The following is a 14,007-nucleotide window of genomic DNA, read 5'->3' as shown; positions in this document are numbered from 1 at the left end:
GGTTTCTCTGTGTAGCCCTGGCTGTCCTGGACTCACTTTGTAGACCAGGCTGGCCTCGAACTCACAGAGATCCACCTGGCTCTGCCTCCCGAGTGCTGCCCCTGCTCTTTCTAAGCTAGGTCCTAAGTGTGGGAAGTTTGCTGCGCAGGACAGCAGGAGTGGTTAGCTCATCTGAACTACAAAGGCAAATGTTAAAAGAAGGATCACTGCCCTCAACAGCCTACTTGGTCAGGCTCCTGACAAAAGACTTTTTTTTTTTGTTGTTGTTTTTAGAGACAGGATTTCTCTTGGCTGTCCTGGACTTGCTTTGTAGACCTGGCTGGCCTCAAACTCACTGAGATCTGCCTGCCTCTGCCTCCTGAGTGCTGAGATTAAAGGCGTGTGCCACGACTACCTGTTTATGAAAGACTTTTAAAGTAAAGAAAATTTGATTGTCATCTGTAAGAGAATGCATGTCTCCTCCAGGAACGGGCACTCGGGGACAAGAATGAATGGATGTGAACCTTGTCAGAACCATTATTATCTAGAATGCTCCGTCCCACCACACCACTTCTCACAGTCCACTCCTCGCCTGTGGAGGAAGCAGCTGTGCTGGAGTGGTGGCATATTCACTTGCTTCCTTTCGTGTAGTAGTCTGCTAGTGCTGCCACAACAGAGCACAGATTGATGGCCTCCACTAGAGAAACTTGTTTCTTAGAGTCCACAAGGCTGGGGGGCCTGTCTCTTGGCCTGCAGGTGGCGCCCATCTTGCTGGCGCATACAGGGCTCGCTGCTCTTTTTGCGCATGCCCAGGGAGCTCTCTGGTGAGGCTGCTGTTTGTAAAGACACTCAGCCTACTGGAGCAGGAGCTCAGCCAGGACCTCACTTAACCTTAATTACCCTCCAACACAGCTCTGTCTGCAAATACAATCGTACCGGGGAGACAGCGTCTACATGTGGACTTTGGTGGGACACAATTCATCACGGTGTCACATGTCCTTCCCCTCCCCAGGACTTTTTCCCCCTCCTCTTTCCTGTTTTGAGACAGGGTCTCACTCTGTAGCCCTGGCTGTCCTGGACTCGCTATGTAGAGTAGGCTGAGCTAAACTCACAGAGAGATCTGTCCACCTCTGCCTCCCAAGTGCTGAGATTAAAGTGTGCACCGCCACGCCCTGCTCTAGGACCCCTTTAAAAGGAGGGACAATGGATGACGTAGCGTTAGCAATCGTGCTGAGCTTTTTAGACGTCCTTGGGTTCCACACTCTGGTGCTTGCTTGGCTTGTAGCTTATACAAATACTTTACTGAGACACCTGCATAGCCTTGCCTGGCCCCCTTTACAGCTCTTCCTGGCTCCCCAGTAACCAAGTCTAAGACCTCTGACAAAAGCAGAGTTGGGCTTACTCAGGGCCCTGTTGTGAGGAAGATGGCTGAGGAGCACGGTAGCTAACAAGCATGCTCACTCAGAAGGGAACTTGAATGTGAGGACTTTGAAAATGTGCAACACATTTGGATGACGCACAGAAGCAGCATGCCCTGACATCTACCCTCATATTTCCAAGGGAAACTAGTTAACATTGCGTTTTTGAGGAAAACTATTTCTTCCAAAAGACTAAGGAGAAAATCCTAACAAAGTGTGCACTGAAATTTCTAGACTAGACCCCACCCAAGGGCCCAATAAGAAGGCAACACCCGATCTCCTGTGGCAATAGAATATCCTTTCAGAAACTGCCACTGCAAGGAGTGGCTCAGTCTGCTTACACAGACCTGAGAGTGCCTGAGAGGTTGTTTGTGAGGCCAAGACTAAACTGTCGGGGGCTCCGCTGTGATGGCGACAACCAGCAGCCTGGAGAAATGATAGAACTTCCCTTGTTTGCTAGAGGTGGCTGGCCCTCAACAGCTCTTGGCTATGCCTCAAAGAAATATTTATCTCAAACAACAAAGTAATACCCTAAAAACACAAGCTTATGGACAAGACCTCAAATTATTCAGAAGGGTAGGAAGTAGAAAGTAGAATTTGTTCTTTATTATGCCAATCCATTTTCCGCCGAGCAGTGATGAGAACAGCTTGGTGAGCTTCCTCCAGATGTAAAAATCTGTATTTACATACTGAGGGGTGTGAGTTACTGCCCAGTGACCAGCGCAGCACAGTCATTACTTAACCTCCTCTGCTGATGAGGACATGCCATCCTCTCAATTTTGGGTTAATACAAAGTTGAAATAAACGTCCTTGCATAAGTATCTGTATGTGAGCATAGACTCCTGGAAGAGGATATACTGTGCTCTCAGGTCGCCTCTGAGGACACTTGTAAGGGTGCCTGTTCCTATTAAAGGTACCTGGTACGACAGGATGTGGTTCTAAGCTCCGGGAGTGTGGGCAGTATTTAATTTTTGTCAATCTTATGGGCAGTGGTGCTCCCTGCTGTTTATTGGGCATATTTCTGGCGTCTAGGGAGGTTGAGCACGGTCTAGTTTCTTTATTGTTTTGTATTTCTTCTGAGAACTGCCTGTTTGCATTACTCTGGAGCAGTATTTTATGTGCTGGGCTGCAGAAGCTTCAGCATGCACGTGGCGAAATCACAAGAACTCGCCTTTCCTCCTCCTCACTCTGTCCTCTCCATTGCCCTCTGCACATTAAGTATGCAGCCCGTACATGAGCAGAGAAACTGAAGAAAGCACTTAGTGGGGGTACAGGAGAGCTGATGGCATTGAACCCAGGGCCTCGCCCATGCTAGGCAAATCCTCTCAGCTGAGCTCCCAGCCCTGCATGGCAAGTCTAAAGAGCGATTTCCAGAGGTAGCCACAGAGTAAGTCTCCCACAGCCAGAATCTGAAGGAAACAAAGTCTCTTCTTGGATGAGAAAACAAAACCAAAACCCCAAACCAGGCTGATAGAACAGTTAAAGTAAGTCTTGGTTACTCCGCAGCTACTGAGGAACCAGCCTGCCCCCATTTTAGGCTTAAAAGTCATCTTATAGTAGATACTTCAGTAAAGGTTTCTATGGTAAAGACTTATAGTAAAGGTACATTCCTGTTTATGATCAAACCTGTTTCTCAAGGATTGGGCTACGTCCCACCTGTAACCTTAACTACAAATAATTCTCTCTGTACTGCCTGCTCCCAGAACGGCAAGAATGTCTGTGTTTCAAAAAGTTGCTAACCATCTTGCCACCCTACCTTTGTTTTAAAAGGGTTGTTATGGCCCCTTGTTCTGACTTCCTGGTGTTAAGACCACCTTGCAGTCATGTCTTTTTCCAGGAGGTTGTTATGACTAACCTGTTATGCTTAGGTTCTGCTCCTGTAGCCTAGCCTATTTTGCCCGCCAAATCCCCCATTTGGAAACCCTCGACCCCTGAGTATAAAACCTTGTCTTCCTCACATCCAATGCTTTTCTCTCAAACCCCGCCTTAGGGGGAGGAGGCCATGTACATGAATTTTTAAAACTTGCTTTGATTAATTATTTGCTTTAATTGATTTGGACATGATGATTTGGGTCTTTCTCTTCCCATCTGAGGGATTAACAGTTACCTTTTCAGTATCCAGCATTCTATTATTCTTTACCCATGATATTCTCCCAGCTCTTAAAGTGTTCAGCAGTGAAAGCCACCCTAACATTCTGTTGTGTTCTGGACAGATAGCTACAAAGACTCAGCAGAAACTGCACACATACAATGAGGGTGCACACTGATTGGACAGCAAGAAGAGGGAGTATGAAGTGCGGACTTGGGGAAACAGAAGCCAATGTCAGAGGTTATTTTGACAGTGGAGTTGTCGGTCTTCCCAGTGGACTTCCATATGGCTAGGGAGCAAACACTGCTACAGAGCCCCTGGGCTGTGAAAGACCTCTTAGGGTGACCCACATTCATTGGTTCTAATTACATTTGGCATTAGCTGTTAGACTTTGCACTTGTTGTAGTGATGTAGCAGGAGGGGACAAGGTGCAGGGGGCAGGGAGGGAGAAAGGTGGGGGACAGGTCTACTAAGATGGGAGTAATGACCCCTCAGATGCTGGGTTTTCAGCTTACACTACCAGAGCTATAGTACCTGAGTGGTGGATTAAGGGGAGCCTGCCTCTGAGCACAGCCTAGTCAACTGAAGCCAGACCCCAGGATGAGACTACACCAGAGAAGCCACCCTGTGGGTATCTAGCAAGTCTCTGCAATCACATGCTTCCCTGATAACTCACAGAAAAACCTGTACTTCCTACCAGGGCAATCTCTAAAGCAAATTCTCAGGCCCTGAGTCACTGTGGGATGTCCATGCAGGTGAGCAGATGTGACGGGAGCCTCACCAACAACTCTGAATCCTACGAGACTCAGACAGACAGAAGGAAGGGCGGTAAAGAGATGGGAGATGATCCTGTCGTCTCTGGCTTTTCTTTACTCTTGACTTCCTCATCTGTCCTGATTTATGGTATAGTATAGTAAAGTGAGTGATCTAGGAAGGCACAGATTTATCCTGTGGCCTGCATTCTTGAAATGACAGTGAGAGGGCAGATTCCAAGACTTAAGCATTTACATAAAGGAAAACAATCATAAGAATATTACAGAGCTCACAGGGCCAAATAACAGGACAGCAATATAATGTACCATTTCATTACACTACCGTGATAATCCCTGAGTATTACGCTCCCTCTCTCTCTCTCTCTCTCTCTCTCTCTCTCTGTGTGTGTGTGTGTGTGTGTGAGCCATACAGAGTGCACTGTCAATGACTCCTGAATAGAACACACATGAGCGCCATCACTCCGAGGCCGAGATACAGAAACGGGTAAAGAGACACATCTGTCATGTCTTCCAAACTGCACAGAGGACATCTGCAGCTACTGCCACAATCTCATGCCAGCACAATAAGAAAAACAGATGTAAAAATAGAAATGATATATTCAACTATTAACAGAGGCAAAACTGAATATAGCAGCATGCAGCAGCACTGACGTACAGGCTGCCTCGAGTGGACAGTGTGCCAACCAATAGCTACTTTCCCATCCGTGTCATGTCTGATGTCTGTAAGTGGAGGAGGAGACAGTGAGAAAGTCAGGAGCCAAGAGCAGCAAGTGATGCTCTGCTGGCAGAGAGCAAGGGGCTGTTTGCTCAGGGGAGAGTCTCGTTCAGGAATTTCTCACCCCACCAGGGACATTATTTCAGCTTCTTAAACAGGCAGGAGTATTGGTGGCAAGGCTGCTGGATGAGAAGAGAAAAAACATGGCACAAAGGAGACGAGGGAGCAGCTAGGGAGATGGCCACGTCGGTAAAGCACTCGCCAAGCACACAGTGTCCCTTTAGTGTTGAGTACTGTTCAGTTGTGCGGATATGCTACAGTGTTTGTCCACTTATCTGTTGGTGAACACTGGGGATTTTCCAGTTTGGGGTGCCTAGGAATGATGCTACTTGGAATATGTGTATACATTTATTTTCATTTTTCTTGGGTATCTACCTAGAAGTAGCATTGCTGGTGACTCGTGGACTCTGGACTTAACTTTTTGACTTTCTTCCTGACTATTCTCCAAAGTGAATGTTTTATCTTAAGCTCCTGCTACCAATGTACAAGAGTTCCAATGTCTCCAGTCTAGATCACACTTGTTACTCTTGGGGTTTAGTTGAGAATATTTTAAGTGGGCACTGTGCTAATTTTAAAACATGTTTATTTATGTTTTGCCTGTGTGTATGTATGTGTACTATGTATGTATCTAGTACCCCCAGAGGCTAGAAGAGGACATGTGATCTTCTGGAACTGGAGTTAGAAATGATTGTGAGCTGCCATGTGAGTGCTGGGAACAGAACTTGGATCCTTTGCGAGAAGAGCCAGTTCTCTTAATGCTGAACTCTCGCTCCAGCCTCTGTGTTATTTTTAAAGTCAAAGTCATGCATTCATGTTCAACAACACAATATGCTCCATTCTGCTCCATTCCCCCATCTATAGAGTAAGGACTTTAACTTCTTTCAGTTTAAGACTCTGCCATGAACTCTGGTGCCCCATATTTGACCACCTCCCCTTGGTGGGGAGGCCTGGTGGCACTCAGAGAAAGAATAAGCAGGCTACCAAGATGAGACTTCATAGCCTATGACCATATAGTGGGGGAGGAGGTCCCCCTCGGTCATAGACCTAGGAGAGGGGAATAGGGTGAAAGTGGAAGGGAGGGAGGAATGGGAGGATACAAGTGAGGGGATAACAATTGAGATGTAATCTGAATAAGTTAATAAAAAATTCTTTCAGTTTAATTATGCCATTTATCTTGACTTCTGGTAATGTGTTGTGCTGTCATTTAAAAACCAGTTTTACACATTTCTCTCTCTCTCTCTCTCTCTCTCTCTCTCTCTCTCTCCCTGTCTCTCTCATTTTGAGACATGGTTTCTCTGTGTGGCGCTGGCTGTCCTGGATTCGGATGGCCTTGAAATCATAGAGAACTGCCTGCCTCTGTGTCCCAAGTACTGGGATTACAGTCATGTCCTACCTTGCCTGGCTTAGATATATTTCTTAACTTCCAAATATGGAAGATGAGCATTTAGTGTACACAAACACACAATCATTTTATCTTTTCATTTTTACAATACAACCATTTCCCCCATTTTGTTGTTGTTGTTAAGGAAGTCACGTGGGCTCCTTCCATGCAAGGCAAGCCCCTCTAGTTGATGCTGCAGCTCCTACAGAGGAGACACCTTTTGTACTGACAGGGATATGAGCTTTGAATGCTTACTCTTCAAACCTGTTCAATTTTCTGAAACCTAAAACTTAACACTAAGTGCTCAGACTCCACCTAGAAGACACAAAAAGTATCACCAAAATGTTAAAACTCTGAGCGCAGGTTGCTGTGTTAATATTGGCAAGGCTTTGATTGGCAGGACCTAAGGAATCCAGCTTGGCTCTCTTCTACCATTCCCCTCCCTCCTAGGTCTTACGTCACTGTCTAAATCTTCAGATAGGCTTTCTTTGTTATTAGATGTAAAAAGGATTCTGAAAGTTTGGAACCTACCGTGGTGTCCACCGCCTTGACTGCTTCTGTGGGAATGTGCTTTGGAACAGGCTCCTCCTGTGACAGGGCCACACATCCTGAAGCCCCTAAGGTGATGACCACGACCTGGCAGCCCCGCTCTAGGAGAGCCGATGCAGCCTTCCCAGCTTCAGTAGGGTTATTCACTGCAAGGCCCGTTAAAATCTCAGCCTGGAATACACATGAGAAAAGAAGCCGTGGTAGAGTAAAGCAGCTGAGACCAGGGCTGTCCTTTAGGAAGCGTGTCCCCCGCCCTTCCTCGTAACACTCAGAGCAGTGGGCATGGTGCTCTCGGGCTCACTGTCTCAGTGCTGGGGAGGTCAGGATGCAGGGTAAGGAGCTAAGGCTGCAGCAAGTCGAAGCAGCCTGTTACAGGGTGAGTGCCTCGCACAAATGACAGCAAACACAAACAAAACCCCAGATAGAACAAAACACTCTTGGGGGCTGGAGAGATGGCTCAAAGGTTAAAAGCACTTGCTGCTCTGCTACAAGACTGAGGCTTAGTTCCCAGCACCCACATGGTGGCTTGCGGTCATCTGTACCTCTACTTCTGGAGGATCTGACCCTGTCTTCTGACCTCCACAGGCACCAGGCACATATGAGATGTACTTACACATATGCAGGCAAACATTCATGTGCATAAAGTGAATCTAAAAATATTTGTAAACTTCTTGGGATAACTTTGGGTTTCTCTGTGTAGTCCTGGAACGAGTTCTGTAGACCAGGCTGGCCTTGAACACCCAGAGATCTGCCTGCCTCTGCCTCCCAAGTGCTGGAATATGTCTGAGTGTACATGTGCACGCATGCTCATATGCCATGCCATGTACATGGAAGTGTCAGAGGACTTGAGGGAGTCAGTGTTCTTCTACCAGGTGAGTCCTGGGGATTGAACTTAGGTCATTTATCTTAGTAAAGGTAAAGGGTAAAGGTGTATGCCACCACTGCCCCGCTTGCTTTTACTTTTCAATAAAAACAAAAAATAAATACTCGCTGGGAGCTGGAGAAGCAACATGGCAGTGTTGACAGCTCGCAAGGTGAGGGTGGATGGCTGTGTTGAGCTCTCAGCTCCTCTCCATATAGAGCTGGGGACAACAAATGCAGTCTGTGAAAGGAAGCGAGGAAGGTGGAAAGCGGCTCATTGCCGGGGACTCCAAGTTTGCGGCACCTGCAAACACTGGCACCTAAGGATGCCACTGCCCAGGGCCTCTCCTGGCCTGGTGTCTTTCTCATGGTCCTGCAGACTACCCGATTCTGTTTGCTTCTTCCGGAGAAGCTGGAGGCAGAGGAGGCACATGCAGTCTTATATAGTGTATGGTTAAACTACAGTATAGAGAAGGGAATATAGTTATACACTCTGAGTCAAAAAGTACCATATAATTCCTCTAGTGCTGGAATAGGTATGAGTTTGTAGTTTAACCACACATGACATAAATAAGGCTGTGCTGGGTGTGGTGGCCCACGCCTGTAATCCCAGCACTCAGGAAGGCAGAGGCAGTTGGATCTTCATGAGTTTGAGGTCAGCCTGTTCTACAGTGAGTCCAGGACAGCCAAGGCCACACAGGGGAACACTGTCTCAAAAACAAGAAAAAAACCATAAACAAAACACCCCCCCAAAAGACAGCATGTATCCATTCACTATATAAAAGCAGAAAGCACACAACTAGGCTGCTGAGATGGCTCAGGGTAAAGGCACTTGTCACTAAAACTAACGGCCTGTCATTCCAGGGACTGGTGGAAGGAGCCATTGACTCTCTCAAGTCCTCGGACACTTCCATATACACGTCATGGCATATGAGCATGCATGCACACGTACACACTTCCATATACACGTCATGGCATATGAGCATGCATGCACACGTACACACTTCCATATACACGTCATGGCATATGAGCATGCATGCACATGTACACACTTCCATATACACATCATGGCATATGAGCATGCATGCACACGTACACACTTCCATATACATGTCATGGCATATGAGCATGCATGCACACGTACACACTTCCATATACACGTCATGGCATATGAGCATGCATGCACACGTACACACTTCCATATACACGTCATGGCATATGAGCATGCATGCACATGTACACACTTCCATATACACATCATGGCATATGAGCATGCATGCACACGTACACACTTCCATATACACGTCATGGCATATGAGCATGCATGCACACGTACACACTTCCATATACACGTCATGGCATATGAGCATGCATGCACACGTACACACTTCCATATACACGTCATGGCATATGAGCATGCATGCACACGTACACACTTCCATATACACGTCATGGCATATGAGCATACATGCACACGTACACACATAAAATGTATAAAACACTTTTAAAGGGGCTGGAGAGATGGCTCAGCAGTTAAGAGCACCGACTGTTCTCTCAGAGGATCTAGGTTCGATTCCTAACATCACATGGCAGCTCACAACTGTCTGTAACTCCTGTCTCAGGGGATCGCCTGACATAGACACACATGCAGGCAAGACACCAATGTATATATAATACAAAAAACTTTTAAAGTATATTTCTAAATTCTGTCTTTTCTGTAGTACAGTTTAACCATATGCTGTGTATTCCTAAGAATGGACTTCACCTCACTTTTATTTGCTCTGAACATGCCCAAATCATTCCTTTTGATGTATAAAAATCATTCCTCAAGTGTCTGCTCACTCTGAGCTTAACTTGGTCATGTACCTTCTCTTTCCGTCTTCTGAGTGGTCCCTTTCAGTTTGAGTTGGTTGGACTCTGAGGCCATCTTTTAATTTTAAGTATTTAGAGGTGTGTGTGTGTGTGTGTGTGTGTGTGTGTGTGTGTGTGTGTGTGTATACCTGAGTATATGTCTATGTACCAAGTGTGTGTAGGAGCAGGGCACTGGATCCTGGGAACTTGAGTTACAAATGGTTGTGAGCTGCTATGTGGGTGCTGGGAACAGAGTCTGAGGCATCTTAGTAAGGTCTGTGTTAATCTATATTGCTGAGATCACATCTATCTGCTAAATTCATTGATTTAGTTTCAGAGACGCTCACTCATATCTTCTTAAAACTCTGAAATCTCTGTAAATATCACCCTCAAGTGTGTGTGTGTGAGTGTGAGTGTTCTGACCAACAGTACCACTATGCACCAGGCAACACTAGTACCAACTGTCAAACATGAGTGAAGAATCTCTCAGCCTTTGCCTCAGGCACCACCGAGCAGGGACAAGCTATGCTGGGCCCTATCTGAATATTCTATATATGGAAACTGAAAATGGAAATAATTAATGTTGCTTTGGAGAACTTATTATATAGCACTAGGTATATAAACAGAGTTAGGATACAATAATGTCTTAATGAAATTTGAAATTTAGTGAAAAATGTAGATGAGCTGATTAAACAACTGTCTGAAGAATAAATACAGCATCTTTTCAGTGTCACCAGGGAACTCTAAGCCAGTTTGGTGGTTGAGAGTAATGTAACCTCGTATTGTGAAATAGTCACCATGTCCCACAATTCCTTTATCCTAGCCCAGTGCCTGGCCATGGTGGTTGCTCAAAAATGTTGCATAACCTACTGTGGTTTGTTAAAATTAGTTTCCATGTAGCAGCCTTCTTTCTTTCTCCTGTATGTTCTGACAGATGAAACTGTCAAGCAAGCAGGTTAAGAAAGCCTAGACCTTGACTTAGCCTTAGAACCAAAGGAAAGCTAACCTTTCCTGACCACCTTTCTGCCTGTGTGTGCTGCATCTCAAGGATGAGAAAACTCTAGTGCAGCTGGCCTTCTGTACCAATGGCGACTGACTGAGATCTCATTCCTCACAGTACTTATAGAAGAGCGGGTTATATCCCTACACTGACGGGTACATTGTGCGACGTGCACATTACAGCCCTTGGGTGACACACTGCTTTCCTCGTGCAGCAGCCTCCATGGGAACCTGCATCTCTCACCAATGCTGTCACACGAGCTGGACACTAGAAGGCAGCAGCCACTCCAGGAGTTGAATAATGATTACAGTTGCCAGATAAAATACAAACACTCAGTTAAATTTGATATTCAGAATAGTTTGTATCGTTTCTTTCCACTGATTACTGGATATTCAAATGTATCTGGGCATTCTGTATTTTAATTTGTTCAACTTGGCAACTTTAATATTACTTAGTCTAGTCAGGCGGTGGTGCCACACACCTTTAATCCCAGCACTTGGGAGGCAGAGGCAGGTGATCTCTGAGTTGGAGGCACACCTGGTCTACAGAGTGAGTTCAGGACAAGCCAAGGCTACACTGAGAAACCCTGTCTTGAAAAACCAAAGAGGAAAAAAAAAATAGCTGGAGATGGTGGTGGTGACGGTGCACATCTTTAATCCCAGCACTTAGGAGGCAGAGGCAGGTGGATCTCTGTGAGTTGGAGGCCAGCCTGGTCTACAGAGTGAGTTTCAGGACAGCCAAGGTTACAAGGAAAAAAATTAGTCTAGAAAATGTGCAATAATTAAAAAGAAAACAATATGTCAATGTTTGGGGACTGGAGGGTGCTAAAATTGGCAGAAGTTTAGTCAGTGTCAGATTATGGGGCAGAATCCTTTATGGTCACACAAGGCTTAGTAATTTCCTTTCCTCCACACCCCAATACATTGAAAAATCTCTTTTTACTGAATTCACATGTGCTCAAACTGATGCAGCTGGTCCTGCCTCCTGGTTTTATCCAATAGAAGAACCAACCAGCTGTCTCTACCTCGCTCTCGTTGCAGCAGAACACACTGGAGAGGGTGTAGAACCGGGGGTCCAGGTCGGCAATGGCAGGAGCAGGATTGAACAGCGTTTTCACTGCAAAGGAATGGGAAAGGGGCTCAGTAGCCATCATTTTAAAATATAGGCTTAATCTTTCTAGTTCTCTTTTAGGTCAGATGTAAAGTAATGGGTTTTGGTATGGCATTTTCATACCATTTTGACAAGGTGTATGTACAGACACTAAGTGAGAGAAATCTGATGGCCATGTTTTTGCACTCAGCAGATTAAACATCTATTAAAGCACAAAGAAAGGCTCAAGATCTCAGTCTTTGAAATAGCCTAGTATCTCTATTTCTTCTGGGATTTTTGTTGTTGTTGTTGTTTTGTTTTGTTTATTTTTTTACCTTATCACTTCAGCGTCAGGGGCAAGCCTCAGCTTGACAACTGACATGATTATATAGTTTAGGTGAGGGCAACAAGAGCATTAAAGTAAACGTTGGTATGTTAGGACATGTATGAATTTGGATGGAATGGTGAACATTTTTGTAGGTTTGTAAGGTGTACTTATCTGTGGGCCTGGTCCACAAATTCAGTTTTCAGGGGAGACAAAAGTGACAGGAAAAGAACCGCAAAGAATTAGAAATTTTCCTAGTAGTAACAGCACATAGAAAACTGAGGTGTAACAGTATACACATTCAATCCCAGCACTCAGGGAGGCAGAGGCAGGCAGATCGCTGTGAGTTTGAGGCCAGCCTGGTCTACAAAGTGAGTCTGGGACAGCCATGACTACACTGAGAAACCCTGTCTTGAAAACCAAAAAAATGAAAGGAAAAAAAAAAAAAAAAAAAAAGAAAGAAAACACTTTGGTATACGTAATATTTTGTGTGCCCATGTATGCTTCCAAAATAGTTTAAAATTACTCATGCCAACACACATGTGCACAAACACATGCACATACATGCACACATGTACTTATGTGCACACACAGACATGTGTGCGTGCACGCACACTCACACACACACACACACACACACACACACCCCACACCACACCACCTTCTATTCTTAGCTTCTAGGAGCTAGCTGGGAACATAAGACTGAGAAAGGAGGGAAATTTCATTCACAAACTAAGTGCTGGCTTGGCCTAGACAATTACAAGGAAAGGATGGACGGGGCGGGAGAGCCAGAGCAGGGAGACTTGCAGCCATCAGTACAGGGCAGAACTGCTTTTCAGCGGAGATGAGGCCCAGTGCTGCTGTCATACTTACACTGTTGCACATGATTAGGCTGAGTCCTAACCAAGAGTCCCCTGGCTTTGATTTTAGTGTTCGATCCTCTTTAAAAGAGCAACACATCCAGACCAGGGCACTATCCACAGCAACACATCCAGACCAGGGCTCTGTCATCCACAGCAACACATCCAGACCAGGGCTCTATCATCCACAGCAACACATCCAGACCAGGGCTCTGTCATCCACAGCAACACATCCAGACCAGGGCTCTATCATCCACAGCAACACTTCCAGACCAGGGCTCTGTCATCCACAGCAACACTTCCAGACCAGGGCTCTGTCATCCACAGCAACACATCCAGACCAGGGCTCTGTCATCCACAGCAACACATCCAGACCAGGGCTCTATCATCCACAGCAACACATCCCTCCAGTACCAATGCACAGTATCTCACAGCAGTTCCTGGTGTGAAATTCTGCAAATTATTTTAAAGGCTTTAGAAATTCCATTTGCAAAATGCTCCTACTTTGTGACAAAACAACTGGGTTGGCTGGATTTCTTTTATCAGCCTGGATCCATAGATTCACATGGCAAACAATGCCACCTGATTAGTCCTAAGTAAAGTCTTTCAGCTGCAGTTCCAGAACAATGGTTACAAATTTGTTCACACAGCAGGAGAGCCTGATCAGACAGATGGAGGGCTTCCAGCCTCCACTTCCAGCCCACTGAACCAGAATCTCTGGAGGGACCCACACACTCACAGGTTCTCTAGCTGGCTCTCGTAGCTAGCTCAGCAGTGACACATCCCCCTGTCCTGGGGAGATGCTAACCTGCTTATGGCTGATGGAGCCCCCATTGCTGCAACAGCCTGCTCTGACCTTCCTAGGTCTTACTTAGCAGTTGGGTCAGTTGGCGGTCTTGACCAGTATAGCCTAACAATAGCACCACACTTTTGCTATTTTAAACTTTACAATGTCCTCCCACATAAATTCTATGTTTTTTTCTCCTCAGATTTTTTGTACAGGGCACTTGATTGGCTTGAATTAGGAAACACATGTAAAAGCCCTATGTAAACTATA

The 14,007-nt window shown here is 45.7% G+C and overlaps 1 protein-coding gene across 2 annotated transcripts in view; it reads right to left on the bottom strand.

Annotated features, from left to right (window-relative positions):
• Rbks (ribokinase) overlaps nucleotides 1-14,007 on the bottom strand; it is a 79,449-nt gene that overhangs the window by 21,722 nt on the left and 43,720 nt on the right. For both annotated transcript variants that reach the window (XM_051171045.1, XM_051170961.1), the window contains 2 exons: nucleotides 11,701-11,792; nucleotides 6,947-7,135 (listed from right to left, as the gene is read on the bottom strand). In XM_051171045.1, coding sequence (XP_051027002.1) covers nucleotides 6,947-7,135; nucleotides 11,701-11,792 — 281 coding nt within the window. The remainder of the gene's footprint in view (nucleotides 1-6,946; nucleotides 7,136-11,700; nucleotides 11,793-14,007) is intronic.

The sequence above is a fragment of the Acomys russatus genome, chromosome 1 (assembly GCF_903995435.1).
Source record: "Acomys russatus chromosome 1, mAcoRus1.1, whole genome shotgun sequence".
NCBI lineage: Eukaryota > Metazoa > Chordata > Mammalia > Rodentia > Muridae > Acomys > Acomys russatus.
This window is presented reverse-complemented; position numbering and strand designations above follow the sequence as displayed.